This window comes from Anolis carolinensis, chromosome 4, assembly GCF_035594765.1.
Source record: "Anolis carolinensis isolate JA03-04 chromosome 4, rAnoCar3.1.pri, whole genome shotgun sequence".
Classification (NCBI taxonomy): Eukaryota; Metazoa; Chordata; class Lepidosauria; order Squamata; family Dactyloidae; genus Anolis; species Anolis carolinensis.
The window spans coordinates 162,767,931-162,787,252 of record NC_085844.1 but is presented as its reverse complement, the minus strand read 5'-3'; the positions used below and the strand labels follow the sequence as shown (position 1 = coordinate 162,787,252).

The window sequence follows — 19,322 nt, the reverse complement described above, 5'->3', positions numbered from 1 at the left end:
TAGATCTAGCTAAATGTTGTGCCATGTGCCCTCTGATGAGACTATGGCAAACCTGTAGATCTGGTCTGGACTTGACATGGATGTGGATAACTGAGCGCAAATAAGAAAGAATGTTTTTCCTTTGGCTCAGTTCACATGGCCATTACTTCCTTGAGTATGTTTTTAAAAAATCAGGAAAGGTCAATTATTTGCACAGATGTGCAAAATTGAACTAAATTCTGTACACACTCCCTTTAGAGAAGGGATAATAGAAAAGAAATGCACGTGTAATTTAATCTCATTGTTGCCCACCCCTTTAGAAAGTACAGAATGACTAAATATCCTCTCTCTGTTCTGTGATAATATAGAATTATTTTGTTTATTATGACCAGATCATTATTCTTCCCTCCCATGTCTTATTTCCTAGGCTGAACATACCCATCTCTCTCTCAGTCTTCCCTTGTTTTTATTGCCTTTAATACCACTTTATCACCATGTTTACTGATCTGTTGATTATTCCTCATCACACCATAATTTTCTCACTGTCCCATAAATGCAAAAATTATGTGACATCCAGGTCTTCCAATAGAATGCTTTTAGAATGATTAAAGATTTGCTTTGTACCACTGGTTTCTGAGTATAAAACACCTCTATATTTATCTCTATCACCTCTTTTTTTGCCTTTAGTGACATACATTTGAGTATTCAAATGAAAACCTCTCCCAAAATTGAGAGAACTGTTGTTGTTGTTGTTGTTGCTTAGTTGTCTAAATTTGTTATGTGGGAAAGAAGAAAAAGTCTTTTTTTTCACAATCATTTCACAATTTTCTTTCAATACAGTATTAGTTTTTGTCTGAATTAGTGGCCATTTTGTAAGAAATGGCTAATGTTTATAGAATTATCTCCAGCATGAAACCGAACAAGAACATTGAAAAGCCAAGTGAGGGAGGCAGTTGAAAGAGGCCTAACTCAATAAAGTTGAACCTATATGCACAGATTCCGTATCCACAGATTCAATCCTCCATGTCTTAAAAACATTTCTAAAAAATCTCCAAAGCAAGCCTTGATTGTGCCATTTTATAAAAGGAACATAATTTTACTATACTATTGTGTATAATGGTATTTGACCATCCACAGATGCTGGTATTCAAGGGATTCCTGGAACAAAACACTAGTGGATACGAAGGGCCTACTGTAATTCAAAATGTTGACTTGTGACTGCAATAGAAAATAGGGGCAGACTGAGAATGGTGAGGACAACACTTCATGTGATTCCCTCAGAAACATCTGTCTTGTGGCTATAGAAAGCGCAGAGCATGGATACAATTCACAGCAATGAGAGATGTCTGGGAAAGGAGGACACTGGGAATTTGTTCTTTCCAACAGGGATCACTTTTTGCGTTTCTGTGCTTCAATCCACACATATCTCTGTGGCAATGGCTTGGTGAAAAGACTGCTTGATCATATCATATGAGACCATCTCCTTCACCATCAATTAAACAGTGATCATTGTGGCAGGAAGGTCTGCTTCATTTCACACAGCATCTTCAAGCTATGTTGGTTTTTAGACATAGCCTTTTTTTATGACCAATCTGGGAATACTAATGTTTTTCTTTAACAACAGAATCTCTTAATTCCGAGATGCTTAATAAATAACTGTGGAACACTTAGTACTTCCCCAGATATTGTATATCTCACATGAGATGTATGTAGCACTTAAGAGAGTGCAATTTAGTGGCACTTTGAGGTGCTGATTTATAGAATACAATACGATGAATCAATATCTGTATTTTAAGCCATTTGGTCATTCTCTCTTGAAATTAAGAGAGGCTGATGTCAGCAGAATTGTTTGATAATCTGAGCATAGGTCTAGAGATCAAGCCAGTTGAAGTTGAGAAGATTCCTATGGGTTCTGTTTGGAAGATTTTTTTAAAAAAAGATAAAATATTATCTCTACAGTGTGAGTTAAAGTACTTCGTATAAAACTAATAGATGTACTTCTCCATTTTCTGTAAAAGCGTAGAGGACTATAAATCGCACATTTCACTTGTGGATATTTTAGGTCCCATGCAAAGTAGGAGGGATGTAAAAAGTCTGGCATTCAGGTATTTGTTTTAGGTGTCCAGCTTGTTAGGGGTCCAGCTTGGGGCCCTTGCACACAGCCTTATATTCCAGAATATTAAGCAGAAAATCCCACATTATCTGAGTGTGGACTCAGATAACCCAGTTCAAAGCAGATATTGTGGGATTTTCTGCCTTGATATTCTGGGATATAGGGCTGTGTGAAAAGGCCCCTGGATGTAGTATAGAAAATGGCACACGTAGCTTTCCCACAAATCATAGTACCCCACACAAAGGTTATTATTCTGGCATTTGCAACACTTTTTCTATTCTTGTATTTTTTAAAATGACACAATAGTAATAAATTAAACATCAATTTGCTTCTCTTTTGGGGCACATAAAATCTCTTGCTGTTGCTTCAGGGCCCTTCCACACAGCCCTATATCCCAGACAGGGGCGGTTCAACCGGTAGGCAAACTACGTGGTTGTTGAAGGCACCATCCTCTGGGGGGCGCAGTTGAGGCGCCTCCAAGTGCCCTAAGGCTAATGAGCAGCTTCTTTTTTGTCTTTTTTCTTTTTTCCCCTCCCCACTGGGAGGGGGCACACCCTCCAGGTGCACTTCACCTTCCCCCTCCTGCATTAGAACAGGTGCCATTGGGCTGCTTCCTCACCCTCTACTCCTCCCCACCCGTGTGGGCACCCACAGGTAAGCAAGCGCACACTTGCTCATGGCTGGGAAGGAAGGTGGGAGGGGAAGGCCTGCTCGTGCTTGTGCACTGGCGATTGGAGTTTTCCCTCTGGCCCCAGGAGTGTGTGAGCAGGCCTCCCCCTCTCATCTTCGCTCACGGCTGGGAAGGAAGGTGGGAGGGGGAGGCCTGCTCGTGCTCGTGCACTGGCAGCCGGAGTTATCCCTCTGGCTGCGAGTACACGAGCAGTCCTCCCCCTCCCACCTTCATTCACGGCCGGGACCCTCAGCCCGCTCTAGGCCGCAACGCCTTCACCACCACCATCACTGCTCTTCCAGAGGTAGCTGTGGGCCAGAAGGCCCTTTTCCAGGTACAGGCAGCCCCCAACTTAGAACAAAATAGGTTCTATGTGTTGTCGGATGCTTTCATGGCCGGAATCACTGGGTTGATGTGATGTCAGACTACACAAAGAAGCCATTGAAATCCATAAGCATGTGGACAATTTCAACAGAAAGGAGGAAACCATGAGAATGAACAAAATCTGGCTACCGGTATTTAAAAACTCGAGAATCAGGACAGTAAATAAAGAACAACACTTAAAAAGGGGGAGTTCCAGACAGGAAACAATCAGGGCCAGTTAACACCTCCCAACAAAGTATTTCCCCCAGGCAGGAAGCAGCCAGGCTTTGAAGGTACAAGGCCATTCAATGCTAATCAAGCTGGCCAATGGCAACATTCACACTTACTGCCAACAGATAAGAGTTCTTTCTTCCACCCTGGACATTATATAGATATATAAACCCCACTTGCCTAGTTACCAACACCACAGCTTCTGAGGATGCCTGCCATAGATGTGGGTGAAACGTTAGGAAAGAATGCTTCTGGAACAAGCTGTGGCGCAGGCGGGAGAGCAAGCCAGCTGTAATTAACTGCAGTGAATCACTCTAACCAGGAGGTCATGAGTTCGAGGCCGCTTGGAGCATATGTTTGTTTGTCTTTGTTCTATGTTAAAAGGCATTGAATATTTGCCTATATGTGTAATGTGATCTGCCCTGAGTCCCCTTCGGGGTGAGAAGGGCGGAATATAAATGCTGTAAATAAATAAATAAACATGGCTATACAGCCCAGAAAACTCACAGCAATCCAGAGCCTGGATTATCTTCCTTGAAATTCTGGGTTATATGGCTATGTGGAAGAACTCTCAGTGCTCTTCCACACAGCCATATAACCCAGAATATCAAAGCAGAATAACCCACAACATCTGCCTTGATCTGGTTTATCTGAGTCCACACTGCCATATAATCCAGTTCAAAGCAGATGTGGATTATCTGCCTTGATATTCTGGGATTTATGACTGTGTGGAAGGACCCTCAGGGCTCTTCCACACAGCCATATAACCCAGAATATCAAAGCAGAATAACCCACAATATCTGCTTTGAACTGGGTTATCTGAGTCCACACTGCCCTATATCCCAGTTCTATGTTTGGTGCTAAATTCACAAATATAGCAATTCCTACATAACATTACCATGTATTGAACTGCTTTTTCTGTTGATTTGTTGTAAAACATGATGTTTTGGTGCTTAATTTGTAAAATCATACTGTAATTTGATGTTTAATAGGGTTTTCCTTAATCCCTCCTTATTTTCCAACATTTTCGCTTATCCAATGCTTTTATTTTTCAGTGATTGGTTGGGGGGGGGGGCAAAATTCTGTTTGCTTACACTTGAAAATTACCTAGGGCCGGCCCTGATCCCAGAATATCAAGGCAGAAAATTCTGCAATATCTGCTTTGAACTTGGTTATCTGAGTCCAAACTGCCATATATCCCAGTTCAAAGCAAATAATGTGGGATTTTATTCAGCTAGCCAGCCTCAGCCTCAATTGGCTATAAGAAGTTATTCAACCTCCTTGTGTTGCCCTTTGTGCTGTGATTGCATTACTTGACAGTTTAATCTGCACTTAGTGTCCTCGAGGATTTTGCTACCATAGAAAAAGCAGAAAAACGTACTCTTGAGGATTGTGTCTGTTGAGGTAGTCAGACTCCTTGCCTGTCTCTACTTGAGAGATTCCATCTTCTCTCCCCTGGGGAATGGATGTCCTCAGGAGTGGAGAATGACATGCGGGACTAAACAGAAGGTACGTAAGAAGATGCTGAATTAAACCAATGACCTGCTTAGTCCAACATCCAGCTAGACAGGGCATGCAAGAAACAGGCTTTTCTTACTGTTCCTCCTCTGTACTAGTAATTACAAATATCCTATTATTGAACCTGGTGGATATATGTAGATGTCAAGTTAATCCATAGTGTAGAAATCGACATCAGCTGTTGATAACAATAGCAATTACAAGACCTACATTGATGTGAAAGGCATGTTCCACAGCGATAGCTTAAGATTTAGGTTTGTTAAACAAAAACATATACTAGGCTTGTGCAATCAATGAAAAAATGTTTCAATACTCATTACGAAATTAGGGGGCCCAGAGAATCATTTCTAAACTGTTTCTAAAATATTGTTAGGAGTCTGTAATGTAACTATAAAGATATAATGAATTCTTTGTTACTTTTGTTAAGTAATTGCACAAGGGGGGAGTCCAACCCCCTTTATTTTGCCAGTCAGGAAAAGCACAGTCAAACCACCCCCAGTAGATGCCATCCAGCTTTTGCAACAACAATAACAATAATAGGAAACCTACTAGGTAAACTTTGGAGTTACTTTCTCTCAACTTTGCCTAGCTCACAGGGTTGATTCAACTCCGAACAATCCTTTTCTTTTATCTGAAAATCCCTTTTGAGAATGAACATGGAGGAGGAGGAGGAGGCAGCACAAGGCGGTAAGCAGAATTCTGGGAAATCAAGTTTGGGAAGGTGAGGACTCAAAAGGCCCCATCCTGAACTACATTTCCCAGAATTCTGCTCACTTCCCACATTGAAGAGCATGAGTTTTCTCTTTCCAAATTGGAGAAGTTACTTTTAAAATCGAGGTGCTGGATTGCCTTCAGATCAGCAGCGCCAGAGGATTCAGAAGGACCTGCCCTAAACTACATTTCCCAGATCTCTGCTCACTTCCCACATGAAAGCCTCAACGTGAGTGTGGTCTCTAGCTCTCTCTGTGGGCCAGCCATATGTGGAGGGACTTCTTCCTTGCCAGTTCTTCCTTGGGCAAGAACTGGCACCTGCAATGGAGACCTGGAGCCATTTACAAGAGTTACAACATTCATCCGAAAGTCATAGGTAAGTATTTTGAATCTTAAGATTTTTGCATGGCCTCCCCTTGTGTTTCTTAATATTTGTTTGTATATACAAAAGTTATGATTTACATACAACTTACTAATTAAAAACAAAATTTTGCACTTTATATTCCATTTTACATGTATCTCAAAATGACTTAATTGGAATGACATCTCCATCTCACTGTGTAATTGTGAAGGGCAGGCTCTTTAGACAATTCGTATAATCGATACAGACATGTTATTACAGAGGACTGGCTGAATAATAATAATACCTGGAACACTTTGCTGACATCAATCACTCCCTTTCTTATAAATGTTTTATCTCTGTTGCTCTTTAAGAACTCTCACACATTTTTACTGAAGTGGAAAATCATCTTTCATAATTTATTATCTTTTATAATTTAACCTCCCATCCCTAAGGCATGTCTAGTTTGCGTTGTTCTCCCGTCACATTGCTTTGTCTTCAGAAATTTCTGTATTATTATAATTGAGTCAGAACTGTACATTGTATAACATTCCACTAAATGTAGTCCCCTGAATGCTTCATGACTTGCATAGATATGGGTGAGAGCAAAGTGTACTGCATGGTGTGGAGCGAGTCTTAATAAATAACACTGGAGATGTTTAATTTAAGGGTAAATTAGCCTGTCAAGCTCAGTGGAGTTCAAGCGGCTCTGCAGCAAGCCTGAAACTTGCCCATCAAATAGGGAGCCCCATGCAGCGTAATTACATTTGTTTTGAGAATAAAATCTAATAAGAGGATAGCACAAGCCTGTTAACAGTGGATTTTTTAAAAAAAATCTTGCAATTGGCCCATGAAAGCACTGAATGGAACAAGGAGCAAAATCACATCTCCCTTCTGAGACCATTGTTAAATACTGACATTTGACATGTTCCTCATCTCAGATACAGTTTGTTTTCATGTATCAAGAGAATGTTAGAAGGAACAGGTTCGAAAAAAGAAATAGTCTCTTATAATTTGCAGTGAAGAGAGGAGTCAAGAAGCGTTGTGCGTCTCTCATGAAAGGGATTCATAAAAAGGTACCTAAAAGGATCTCCCTGAAAGATAAAAGGGAACCTTCTTGAAGACTAGATAAATCAATATTTGTTTTTCTTGTTCATCAACAACATAAAAAGCTCTGATAGCTCTAATAGGTTTCTGAATCACTACTCATGGCCTGATATACAACAAAGGCTGCTGGTAACCAACAGCTGTGCTTTTGTATGTCTTCTGTACACTTTAATGTACAAAAAGCATTTCCAGAAGACTGCACTGCTGTCTGGGCTTCTCATCTCCACTGTGTCATAAATGTAGGTCCAGTGTCATCTGTACACAGATGATGTCCAGCTCTGTCACTCCTTTCCACTTGTCACTAAGGAGGCTGTTCAGGTCCTGAACTGGTGCTTGGCCGCTGTGTCGGTCTGGATGAGGGCCAACAAATTGAAATTGAATACAGACAAGACTGAGGTCCTCCTGGTCAGTCGGAAGGCCGAACAGGGTATAGGGCTACAGCCTGTGCTGGATGGGGGCACACTCCCCCTGAAGGCGCAGGTTCGTAGTCTCCGGGTGATCCTAGACTCATCATTGAGCCTGGAGCCCCAGGTCTCAGCGGTGGCTAGGGGAGTCTTCGCATAGTTAAAACTTGTGCACCAGCTGCGACTGTACCTTGGGAAGCCGGACTTGGCCACGGTGGTCCACGCTCTTGTTACATCCCGTTTAGACTACTGCAATGCACTCTACGTGGGGCTGCCTTTGAAGACTGTTCGGAAGCTTCAATTAGTCCAACGGGAGGCTGCCAGGGTAATAACAGGAGCGGCGTTCAGGGAGCGGTGGGGGAGGGGAACAACAGCCTGGCGAACACTATATTACCCACGACCACAGGGAACTGCCAAAAGGCTAAACGGAGGGCTGCACAAACACAGCAAGGACCAAGTACGGAGAGCACAATAATCCCAAATAAACAGCTCAAGGGGAGGTCACAGGGGCTTACATGTCTTTACACCAACGCTCAGAGCATGGGAAATAAGCAAGACGAACTCCAACTCTTAGCACAGTACCACACATACGATGTCATAGGCATCACTGAAACCTGGTGGGATGACTCCCATCACTGGAATGTAGCCATTGAGGGCTATAACCTCTTTCACAGAAATAGAACAAAAGGGAGAGTAGGGGGAGTAGCTTTATATGTCAAAAACAGTTACGTTGCAGAAGAAATGCAAGACTGTAATCCGGGAAACCAGCTAGAAAGCATCTGGATAAGAATCAAGGGAACCGGGACTCAAAAAGATCTTGTCGTGGGTGTCTACTACAGACCTCCGAGTCAGGATGAAGGACTTGATGAAGCCTTCTGTCAACAGCTGACCAAACAGGCACAAAGAAGAGATATAGTAGTCATGGGTGATTTCAATTATTCCGATATCTGCTGGAAAACAAACTCAGCCAAGAGTACAAAGTCCAACAAATTCCTCACTTGCCTTGCAGACAATTTTATGGTCCAGAAGGTAGAAGAGGCAACAAGAGGATCAGCAACTCTTGATCTAATCTTAACAAATGTGGAAGACCTGATCAATACAGTTGAAGTGGTTGGATCCTTAGGGGCAAGTGACCATGTGCTCCTGGAGTTTGCAATACAAAGGAATGCTGAAACTAAGACAAGTCAAACACGCATTCTCAACTTTAAGAGAGCTGACTTCCAAAAAATGAAGGAATTACTGAGAGGCATTCCATGGACACCAATATTAAAAAACAAGGGAGTTAAGGATGGATGGGAGTTTTTCAAAAGTGAAATACTCAAGGCGCAAATGCAAACAGTGCCAACAAAGAAGAAAAATAAGACAAGTGCAAAGAAGCCAGAATGGATGTCCAAAGAACTTCTAACTGAGCTAAAGCTCAAAAGTGACATGCACAAGAAGTGGAAAAGGGGAGAAATCACCAAAGAAGAATTCAAACATATAGCCAACACCTGTAGGGAAAAGGTTCGCAAGGCTAAAGCACAAAATGAGCTCAGGCTTGCCAGGGACATAAAAAACAACAAAAAAGGCTTTTTTGCTTACGTTGGTAGAAAAAGGAAGAAAAAGGAGGCGATAGGGCCTCTGCAAGGAGAAGATGGGGTGATGGCGACAGGGGACAGGGAAAAGGCAGAACTGCTCAATGCCTTCTTTGCCTCGGTCTTCTCACAAAAAGAAAGCCATCTTCAACCTCAGCAACATGGAATGGACGAAGGATTGGGGGAAATCCAACCCCAAATGGGGAAACAAGTTGTCCAGGAACACCTGGCCTCTCTAAACGAATTCAAGTCCCCAGGGCCAGATCAGCTACATCCAAGAGTATTGAAGGAATTAGCGGAAGTTATTTCAGAACCACTAGCAATTATCTTCGAGAGTTCTTGGAGAACGGGAGAAGTCCCAGCAGATTGGAGGAGGGCGAATGTGGTCCCTATCTTCAAGAAGGGAAAAAAGAACGACCCAAACAATTACCGTCCGGTCAGCCTCACATCGATACCAGGCAAGATTCTGGAAAAGATCATCAAGGAAGTGGTCTGCGAACACTTAGAAACAAATGCGGCCATTGCTAATAGTCAACACGGATTTACCAAAAACAAGTCATGCCAGACTAATCTGATCTCTTTTTTCGATAGAGTTACGAGTTGGGTCGATACAGGGAATGCTGTGGATGTAGCGTACCTGGATTTCAGTAAGGCCTTCGACAAAGTCCCCCACGACCTTCTGGCAAATAAACTAGTAAAATGTGGGCTAGACAAAATTACGGTTAGGTGGATCTGCAATTGGCTAAGCGAACGAACCCAAAGGGTGCTCACCAATGCGTCATCTTCATCATGGAAAGAAGTGACAAGTGGAGTGCCGCAGGGCTCCGTCCTGGGCCCGGTTCTGTTCAACATCTTTATTAACGACTTAGACGAAGGGTTAGAAGGCACGATCATCAAGTTTGCAGACGACACAAAACTGGGAGGGATAGCTAACACTCCAGAAGACAGGAGCAGAATTCAAAACGATCTTGACAGACTAGAGAGATGGGCTGAAACTAACAAAATGAAGTTCAACAGGGACAAATGCAAGATACTTCACTTCGGCAGAAAAAATGGAAATCAAAGATACAGAATGGGGGACGCCTGGCTTGACAGCAGTGTGTGCGAAAAGGACCTTGGAGTCCTCGTGGACAACAAGTTAAACATGAGCCAACAATGTGATGTAGCAGCTAAAAAAGCCAACGGGATTCTGGCCTGCATCAATAGGGATATAGCGTCTAGATCCAGGGAAGTCATGCTCCCCCTCTATTCTGCCTTGGTCAGACCACACCTGGAATACTGCGTCCAATTCTGGGCACCACAGTTGAAGGGAGATGTCGACAAGCTGGAAAGCGTCCAGAGGAGGGCGACTAAAATGTTTAAGGGTCTGGAGAACAAGCCCTATGAGGAGCGGCTTAAAGAGCTGGGCATGTTTAGCCTGCAGAAGAGAAGGCTGAGAGGAGACATGATAGCCATGTACAAATATGTGAAGGGAAGTCATAGGGAGGAGGGAGCAAGCTTGTTTTCTGCTGCCCTGCAGACTAGGACATGGAACAATGGCTTCAAACTACAGGAAAGGAGATTCCACCTGAACATCAGGAAGAACTTCCTCACTGTGAGGGCTGTTCGACAGTGGAACTCTCTCCCCCGGGCTGTGGTGGAGGCTCCTTCCTTGGAGGCTTTTAAGCAGAGGCTGGATGGCCATCTGTCGGGGGTGCTTTGAATGCGATTTCCTGCTTCTTGGCAGGGGGTTGGACTGGATGGCCCATGAGGTCTCTTCCAACTCTACTATTCTATGATTCTATGATTCTATGAGCGTACTACTCCTCTGTTACGCCAGCTCCACTGGCTGCCGATTAGCTACCGAGCACAATTCAAGGTGCTGGCTTTAGCCTATAAAGCTCTAAATGGTTCCGGCCCAGCTTAACTGTCCAAACGTGTCTCCCGCTACGACCCACCTCGAAGCTTAAGACACCCAGTACGTTTTCATATGTGAAAGAGGATTCAAACTCTGTATTGCATGATGCAAAGCAAGAATGTAGCCCCACTAAAGAATTAAAGCAATTTGACAACACATTGACTATTATGACTCAATGCTGTAGAATTCTGTGATTTGTAGACTTGTGAAATATTTAGGCTTCTCTGTCAGAGAGCTCTGGTGCTGCAACAAACTACAATTCTGTAGCATTGAGCCCTGTTAAAGTGGTATAATTGTTCCTCACTTTCAATCAAGCAAACACCCCAAGGGAGTCAGTTGTTCCCATCACCTAAACATTTCTTTCCCACTTTTCCTTCATCAACTGAGAGGAAGAGGAGGGAGGAGGCAGTATAGTCTCCCAAAGGTGTTGGTACCATGAAAGCCAATTCCTGATTAGGGAGACAGAAAAAGTAATGCATCAGTAGCAAAAGAGTTATGGTTGTTTTGTGGGAGTCAGAGGGAGAAGCTCTGGCTGAAGCCATTTATATTATGGGGGATATAATGGGCATTATTTTCCCAATAAGTGATTTCAGCTGAAAAGAAATACATGGTTAAGGAGAAAACTCACTACCTTTTCTAGTCAAGGGTGTTTTATCAGACATAGACTGATAAGCAGTTTCTCACTACATCATATCTATATGATTACATTTTGTGTGCACCAAACCTTGTTTCCAGGAAAAAGAATATTTCATGTCTTACATTATTGTATAGCACAAAATTATACAGTGTTCACCTTTGGATCGCTGTTTAGAGGATTGATCTGTACAATGTTATAAGAATGGGGAAATTGAAAACAAAGTCATGGGGGGCACTTGAGCAATGCCATTATGAAGAAACAGTTTAAATTATTCATTAAGCAGTGATAAGAGGGGAAATAGATGATGTGACAGATTACAAAATTATGCATGATATGGTTAAAGTGAATAGAGAATTTTGTCTGCCATATTACTAACCCTTGGAGTCCATTCAGTGGAGGTGAATATTAGGACATTCAGAACAGGAAAAAGGATATACTTTGTGGTGGTGGTGACCCCCCAGCTTTGGACCTTTCCCTCCAGGGAAATCAGACTAGCCCCCTCCCTGTCCACATTCCATAAAGACTTGAAGACACTGATGTTTCAACTTGCCTTTGAACAACAGGTCAGCTTGTAATTTATCACTGCCCAGTCCAAGTTGTTTACTGTCCTGGCTTCCAGCACTCTATTCCCATTCCTGGTCCTATTGTCCTGTGTTTTGCACAAGCCCTGCCCTTTCCCTTGCAATTTTATTTATTCCACTTTTCGGTCTTTTGATGCTCACTGATGTATTTTATTCTGTGGTTTTAATTCTTTTCAATTATATTGTTATTATGTGTTTTAGTTTATATCTTGTACACTTGTTTTCTAGGCTTGGTCCCCATGTATGCCACCCCGAGTCCCTTCGGGGAGATGGAGGCGGGTTATAAGAATGAAGTTATTATTTTATTGTATGACACAGCAAACAAGATAGATATGCTGGATTTCGTTTCACAAAATCACAAGTCGAACACTTCCCAAGTTTCTAGGACTGTGTGATGTATTATTATTATTATTATTATTATTATTATTATTATTATTATTATTATTATCGTGCATAGTTGCCTGAAAGAACCAGCTTTCTCAGGATTTAGGAATAGTCTAAAAATCCTAATTTCAATTGTGTTATTTTTGTGTTGTTTTATCAGTACCCTTCAATGTTGTTTATTTTATTTGTCTATTTTGCTATATTTTGTCGGCATTGAATGATTGCCAATCTTTTTATTGTAAACCACCCTGAATCACCTTTGAGAGATAGGGTGAGATAAAAATAAAGTTGTTGTTGTTGTTGTTGTTGTTGTTGTTGTTGTTATTATTATTATTATTATTATTATTATTATTATTATTATTATTATTATCTCTTGTTTTTTTATGGCAGAAGCCATAAAATCTCAACACTTTAGGACAGCCTGAGCAAAAACATCCATGAAACTTCTCACTTCAAGAATGACAGAAGAGGAACTTTTTTGTTCAAAGTGATAAGACACAACGCTTGTAAAAAATAAAAAAGCACATATATAGGAGAAATCAAAGAATGGCCTTTTTGATCAAAAAAGATGCAAACAGGCAATTTGGTGCTTTTATTATTATTATTATTTTAAAAATCACACAACAAGGCAGCAGCCTATGAAGTTTATGCACTTTGCCCAACTTACTCAATTTGTACAGAATATGTTACACTAATGTGGACTCTTTCTTGAGACCAATTAACTCCTCCAAAATGCCTGTCTCTTATCCTGACATGCAAAAACAAGGCAAATGAGAATTTTACATTCTGGCAATGACCACTACCTTACCTGGATTTAATGACATTTGACAACTTCTTAGGCAGTAAAAGTTGTCCATCCGTGGCTACTGACTGAGATGGTTATTGCCTTCAGTATCAGCCATATTGTGTCTCTGAACATCAGTTAGTGGAGGAGAGCATCTTGTGAATAAGAGGTTACTGCCCTCTTATTCTGCTTGCAGGCTTCCCTTAGGCATCTGGTAGGTTATTGTGAGGAACTGGATGTTGATTTAATAGCCTGATCCAACAAGGGTCTTGTGTTCTTAACCTTCCCCAAATACAGACATCCGATGATAAATCAAGTTTCCCTTTCTATTATTTTTATACTTAAACAGTTGAGCAACATCTTTTTTTATTAACACGAATATGTTTGAATGATTTGCTATAGGGAGTGTTTTTGACATTTGCATCAAATATTGTTGACACTTGTGTTTCTTTTGCAGTGAGATTGAAAAAGCTCATTTCAAAGCATGGTTCTATTTGAAGTTTTGTATTTTTCCTTGATAGATGTAACATCCTTGCTTCAGTTTTTGTGTGGTCCATGAATTCTTTATTTCTTGACATATTGTCTGGGGTCTGTTAATCCAAGAGGATCAACCATCCAGATATGTCTTCAAAAGCCTCTCTGTTTTTACGTGTCTGTGGGAAAAGCCATTCTGAAGTTCCCCAAAGACATTTCTTTTTTGAAAAAAGTATACAAAATCTTCTCTAATTGGAGAGTCTGTGTGGTTAATTCACCATATATATTATGACCAAGAGGGAAGTAAACTGAATTTTTTTCTTTTGAGGACATATTGACTAAAAAATACTAAACAGTTTTTTAAAAAATTGATGGCTGGCTGATACAGTGGGGACAACCAGCTACAAATATATGTATCCCCATGATGCTAGATAGTTTCCCACCTTGCTATAAGATTGCATGTGTATTTGGAGAAGTGGGTTATACATAAAGTTCAAATTCTAATAAATCTAAAGGTGTCTCAAGATTCTGTGTTAACTTTCTGCCAAATATAGCTGGGACTTGAACAACAGTGGATAAGTGTAAAGGGCTGGGGCTGAGGAAGGGGGGACATTTAGGAAGATAGCAAAGTAGGTGCATAGGAGAAAGATAAATATTTGGCAAAAGAGGGGATCACAAAATAAACTGAACCCACCTTTTTGTTTTTCCTCACAGAATAAATTTAAGTACAGTAGAGTCCCGCTTATCCGACTTCCGCTTATCCGACGTACCGTATTATCCGACGCAAGTCAGCTCAGTGGTTGCTCTAGCACAGCAGGCCTCTCCCATCGGAGCATCTAGCCTGCACTGCCGCGTCTCGCCCTTCCTGGCAAAATGCAGCGGGCTTCTCCACTCGTCGGGTAGGGCGGGAGGACCTCTGCATGTTGCTGATACTCAATCAGCTGCTCTGCTCGCTGGGAGGAGCGGGGGGCCCTCTGCATGTTGCTGCTTAGAGAAACTTCTCTAAGCAGCAACACTTTCGGCTTCTCCGGTGGCCAGGAGGAGTGGAAGGCCGTCTGCATGTTGTTGCCTAGCAACCCGCAGTCAGCTGCTCCACTCCCCGGGAGGCGCGGAGGGGGGGGGAATCTGCATGTTACTTCTTAGAGAAACTTCTCTAAGCAGCAAAACTTTCGGCTTTTCCAGTCGCTGGGAGCGGAGGGCTCCCTGCATGTTACTGCATAGAGAAACTTCCCTAAGCAGCAACACTTGGCTTCCCCGGTCGCTGGGAGGAGTGGAAGGCCATCTGCATGTTGTTGCCAAGCAACACGCAGCCAGCTACTCCACTCGCCAGGAGGAGGAGGGGGGCGGGGGGGGGGGGCTCTGCATGTTACTGCATAGAGAAACTTCTCTAAGCAGCAACACTTAGTCGGCTGCTCCATTTGCCAGGCGCTGAACAGGAAATGGTGAGAGCCCTGAATGAGCTGCAAAACATTATTGCATTCATCTTATAGGAAGGGATGGCTGTTTTCACTCTAGTGTTCACATAATATTGCTTCTTTCCCTTTTAGAGAAATAATACCTGTCCTTTATTTTGGTTCTGCTTTATGGTCAGGCATTCATATCCTAAGCACTCAAGTACCCCAGGGCAGTGGGAAAGCAGATGAGATTAAAACTACAGTATGCTCACAAAGTAGGACTGAACCTGAAGAAAAACTGTTGAGTTAATGCTGCTTTATTTCTCCATATCTGACTCCTTACACTTCCAGAGGCCCTAAAGGGGAATAGGGAAATGCCACCCTCCAGGAGAGTAATGTGAACATGATCAAATCACTTCTATTTACAGTATATAATGACAGCACATTCTGTTCTTTTCACATTGCAGAGATGATCACTTATATTTTAATGAAATCAACTACACAAATTACAAACAACTAAAAACATCATTTGTTTTGCTGCCTAGAAAAACAACAACACACCCAACAATAACACAAGTGCAGCCACGCTTCCAAACAAGTGGTAGACCCCTCCCACAACCAATCTATGCACGTCCTTATGGCAACTAAAAGAAAGAAGATTGTTGTATCAATGGAACAAAAACTTGAGGCAATCAAGAGATTGGATAAAGGAGAGCTGATGCAGAAGGTTGCCGATGACTATGGTGTTGGACGGGTAACAGTAGGAGATTGGAAAAGGAATCGATTGGAGATAGAAAAATGGTGTTCCTCCAGAGTTACTGATGGTGCACTAAAAGAGAGGAAAACGATGAAAAAGTGTGACTATGAAAAAGTTAGTGAAGCTTTGTATGTTTGGTTTACACAGTTCAGAGACAAAGGTGTGCCTATTTCAGGGCCTATTTTACAGCAAAAGGCATTGTATTTTCAAAAGGAATTTAATGAAGGGGAACCAGATTTTACAGCAAGCGTTGGCTGGCTGAACAGGTGGAAGAAACGTTATGGAATCCGTCAGTTAAGTGTTTGTGGTGAGAAGCTTTCATCAAATTATCAAGAAATGGAGGCATTCAAGAAAAAATTTCAAGACTTTGTTAAAACTGAAAACCTAACAGGTGATCAGATTTTCAATTGTGATGAGACCGGCCTCAATTACAAAATGTTACCCAGTAGGAGTCTTGCAGCCAAAACCGAAGCAGCAGCCCCTGGCTATAAGCGTAGTAAAGAAAGGCTGACCATTTTAGCATGCAGCAATGCTACAGCAAACCACAAAATGGACCTTGCAATGATTGGGAAGTCCAAAAATCCAAGAGCCTTTAAAACAATTTCAAAAAATGCTCTTCCTGTAAAATATTACAATCAAAAAAGTGCATGGATGACCAGTGAAATTTTCAAAGACTGGTTTTTTAAGGAATTTGTTCCTTCCACTGAGAAATTTTTGAAAGAAAAGGACCTGCCCAGAAAAGCAGTTTTGTTGCTAGACAATGCCCCGACGCACCCTGATGCAGAGGAGCTTCAAGATGGGGACATTAAGGCGATGTTTCTGCCACCTAATGTAACAGCCATATGCCAACCGATGGATCAGGGCGTTTTGGAAACGCTAAAAAGGAACTATCGCAGGAAGCTACTGTCAACAATAATAGAAGAAATTGAAGAAGGGCAAGACATGATTGAAAAATTGAAATATATCAATGTAAAAGAAGTTGCTTATTGGGTTGCAAGGGCCTGGACTGACGTTAGGGCTCCAACAATTGCCAGATCATGGAAGAAGTTGTTAGGCAAAGATAAAGATGAAAATATGGAAAGGGAAAGCACAGATGAAACTGAAGAAAGCATTCTACCCTTAGTACAACGTGTCCCTGGGTGTGAGAATGTGTCTTCACAAGAAGTTGAAAGTTGGATGAACGAAGATGATCAGTATGAAATAACTGATGAAGAAATTGTCGCTTTTCTCAATAACGATGGCGACGAAATTGATGATCAAGCATCAACTGTCGAGCCTCTCAAAATCTCACACAAGGAGGGGGTTAGGATTCTAGAATCCGCAATGACATACATCGAGCAACAAGATGAAGCTACGGGGATTGACATAATGATGCTGCAAAGATGGAGAGACTTGGCAGCAAAGAAACGGCACTCATCGGAAAAGCAGGCAAAGATCACAGATTTTTTTAAATCTTCCCAGGACTGAACTTTTTATTGATTTAATTTTTGACAATGTTGTAACTGTACATTTATTTTATGCAATTCTATCTTTATTTGTAGTCAATTTATTAGTAGTCAATGTTTTTGCAGTCAATGTTTTCAATAAATTGCAATGTTTTGCTGCTAAATTGATAAATACAGTAATTTCTATGTAACGTTACTATTTATTGAACTGCTTTTTCTGTGGATTTGTTATAAAACATGATGTTTTGGTGCTAAATTAATAAATACAGTAATTATTACATAACATTACCATGTATTGAACTGCTTTTTCTGAGGATTTGTTGTCTAATATGATGTTTTGGTGCATAATTTGTAAAATCATAATGTAATTTGATGTTTAATAGGCTTTTATTTAACCCCTCCTTATTATCCAACATATTCGCTTATCCAACGTTCTGCCGGCCCGTTTACGTTGGATAAGTGAGACTCTACTGTATATTTTAAAGGACTGTCCTTGTGTAGCTCCAATTGTTGTCCCTGATTCTATATCTAACTAGGGAATTTAATTATATCAATTTATTACACAATGTGATTTAAAGTAAAGGTTTTCCCCTGACATTAAGTCTAGTCATGTCTGACTCCCAGTCATGTCCAGCCACCAGAGTCATGTCCGACTCTGGGGCTTGGTGCTCATCTCTATTTCTAAGCCGAAGAGCTGGTGTTGTCCATAGACTCCTCCAAGGTCATGTGGCCGGCATGATTGCATGGAGCGCCATTACCTTCCCACCGGAGTGGTACCTATTAATCTACTCACATTTGCATGTTTACGAGCAGCTAGGTTGGCAGAAGCTAGGGCTAACAGTGGGAGCTCACCTCGCTCCCTGGATTTGAATCACCAACCTTTTGGTCAGCAAGTTCAGCAGCTCACCAATTTAACTGGTGCTTTACATGTCCTATAATCCCATAGTTAATGGTTTCGTGCTTTCTAAATTTGTGATATTATAAATGTTTTCAGTTTGGATAACAAGAGGAGGGAACGTCCATTTGAATTGTAGTCACATTTACTACTTGTCATTAGATTTGAAATTCACTATTTATCTCCTGATTATTCAAGATCAGTAGTAATGTTAATGTAGATCCTCAAGTGCTATTTGATGCCTGATTTAATTTTAAATCTCTAAATAAAGTTGGTGTCAGCTTTGATCCTTGTAAAATAGGTTCCTGAAGGCTTACTCCATGTTGCTTTCAATGGAACTTTAATATGCGAAGCTGTTGCACTGAGAGCTATCTAGAAATTCAACCTGTCTTCTAAAGATATATTTGATCTTAACACATATGTTTGATCTTAACACATCTGAAGGCTATTGAATAGTTTATTATGAAATGCACTAATATCTTGCTGAATTTACAATTACATCTTCCCATATGATTAAAGGCTTATGAAAATTTTTATCTCACTATGAAAGGTAGCACATGTTATTTAGTCGATTATTCAGTGGTAATAGCAATATCAGTGTAGACATTATCAGTTTTAGAAAATATCCTTCTCTAAAAAAGTCATGAATAATTTAATTTTTGTGGCAACCGCTGTGATTTATACAGGATACAGATATTTTTTGGCTAATGCCACATAGCAGTTACCTGTACAGCTCAGATTTCAGTCCCATACATTGCATTAAGTATATAGTTTTAATCCAAATGACCTTGTTATCTTTATCTTACTTCATCTATTGCATCTTCTTTCTGCCAGCATCACACTACTTTGAAATGGAGAAGATATGCCATATACCAGTCTTCATCTGATAGCTATATCCAAGAAACTAGGGCTGATGCGGTCTATCCAATGCAGTTTTCTGAATCAGCACCCCAAATATCCACAGTCATAGGTCTAAAAATGAAGACACCAAGAAAAAAAATATTATTTTTGTTGGGCTGTATTATAGACCAATCTTATATGGCTTTAAACAAAAATGTGGTGAA

At 41.1% G+C, this 19,322-nt stretch overlaps 1 protein-coding gene across 3 annotated transcripts in view; it reads left to right on the top strand.

Annotated features, from left to right (window-relative positions):
• Positions 1-19,322, top strand: part of st6galnac3 (ST6 N-acetylgalactosaminide alpha-2,6-sialyltransferase 3) — a 457,135-nt gene that overhangs the window by 192,733 nt on the left and 245,080 nt on the right. The window contains exon 2 of one of the 3 annotated variants that reach the window (XM_062978133.1): positions 1,117-12,817. The exons of the other annotated variants lie outside the window; for them this stretch is intronic. Coding sequence (XP_062834203.1) covers positions 7,977-10,712 — 2,736 coding nt within the window. The 5' untranslated portion in view covers positions 1,117-7,976 and the 3' untranslated portion in view covers positions 10,713-12,817. Of the gene's footprint in view, positions 1-1,116; positions 12,818-19,322 lie in introns of those variants that run through there. 3 annotated transcript variants of the gene reach the window in all.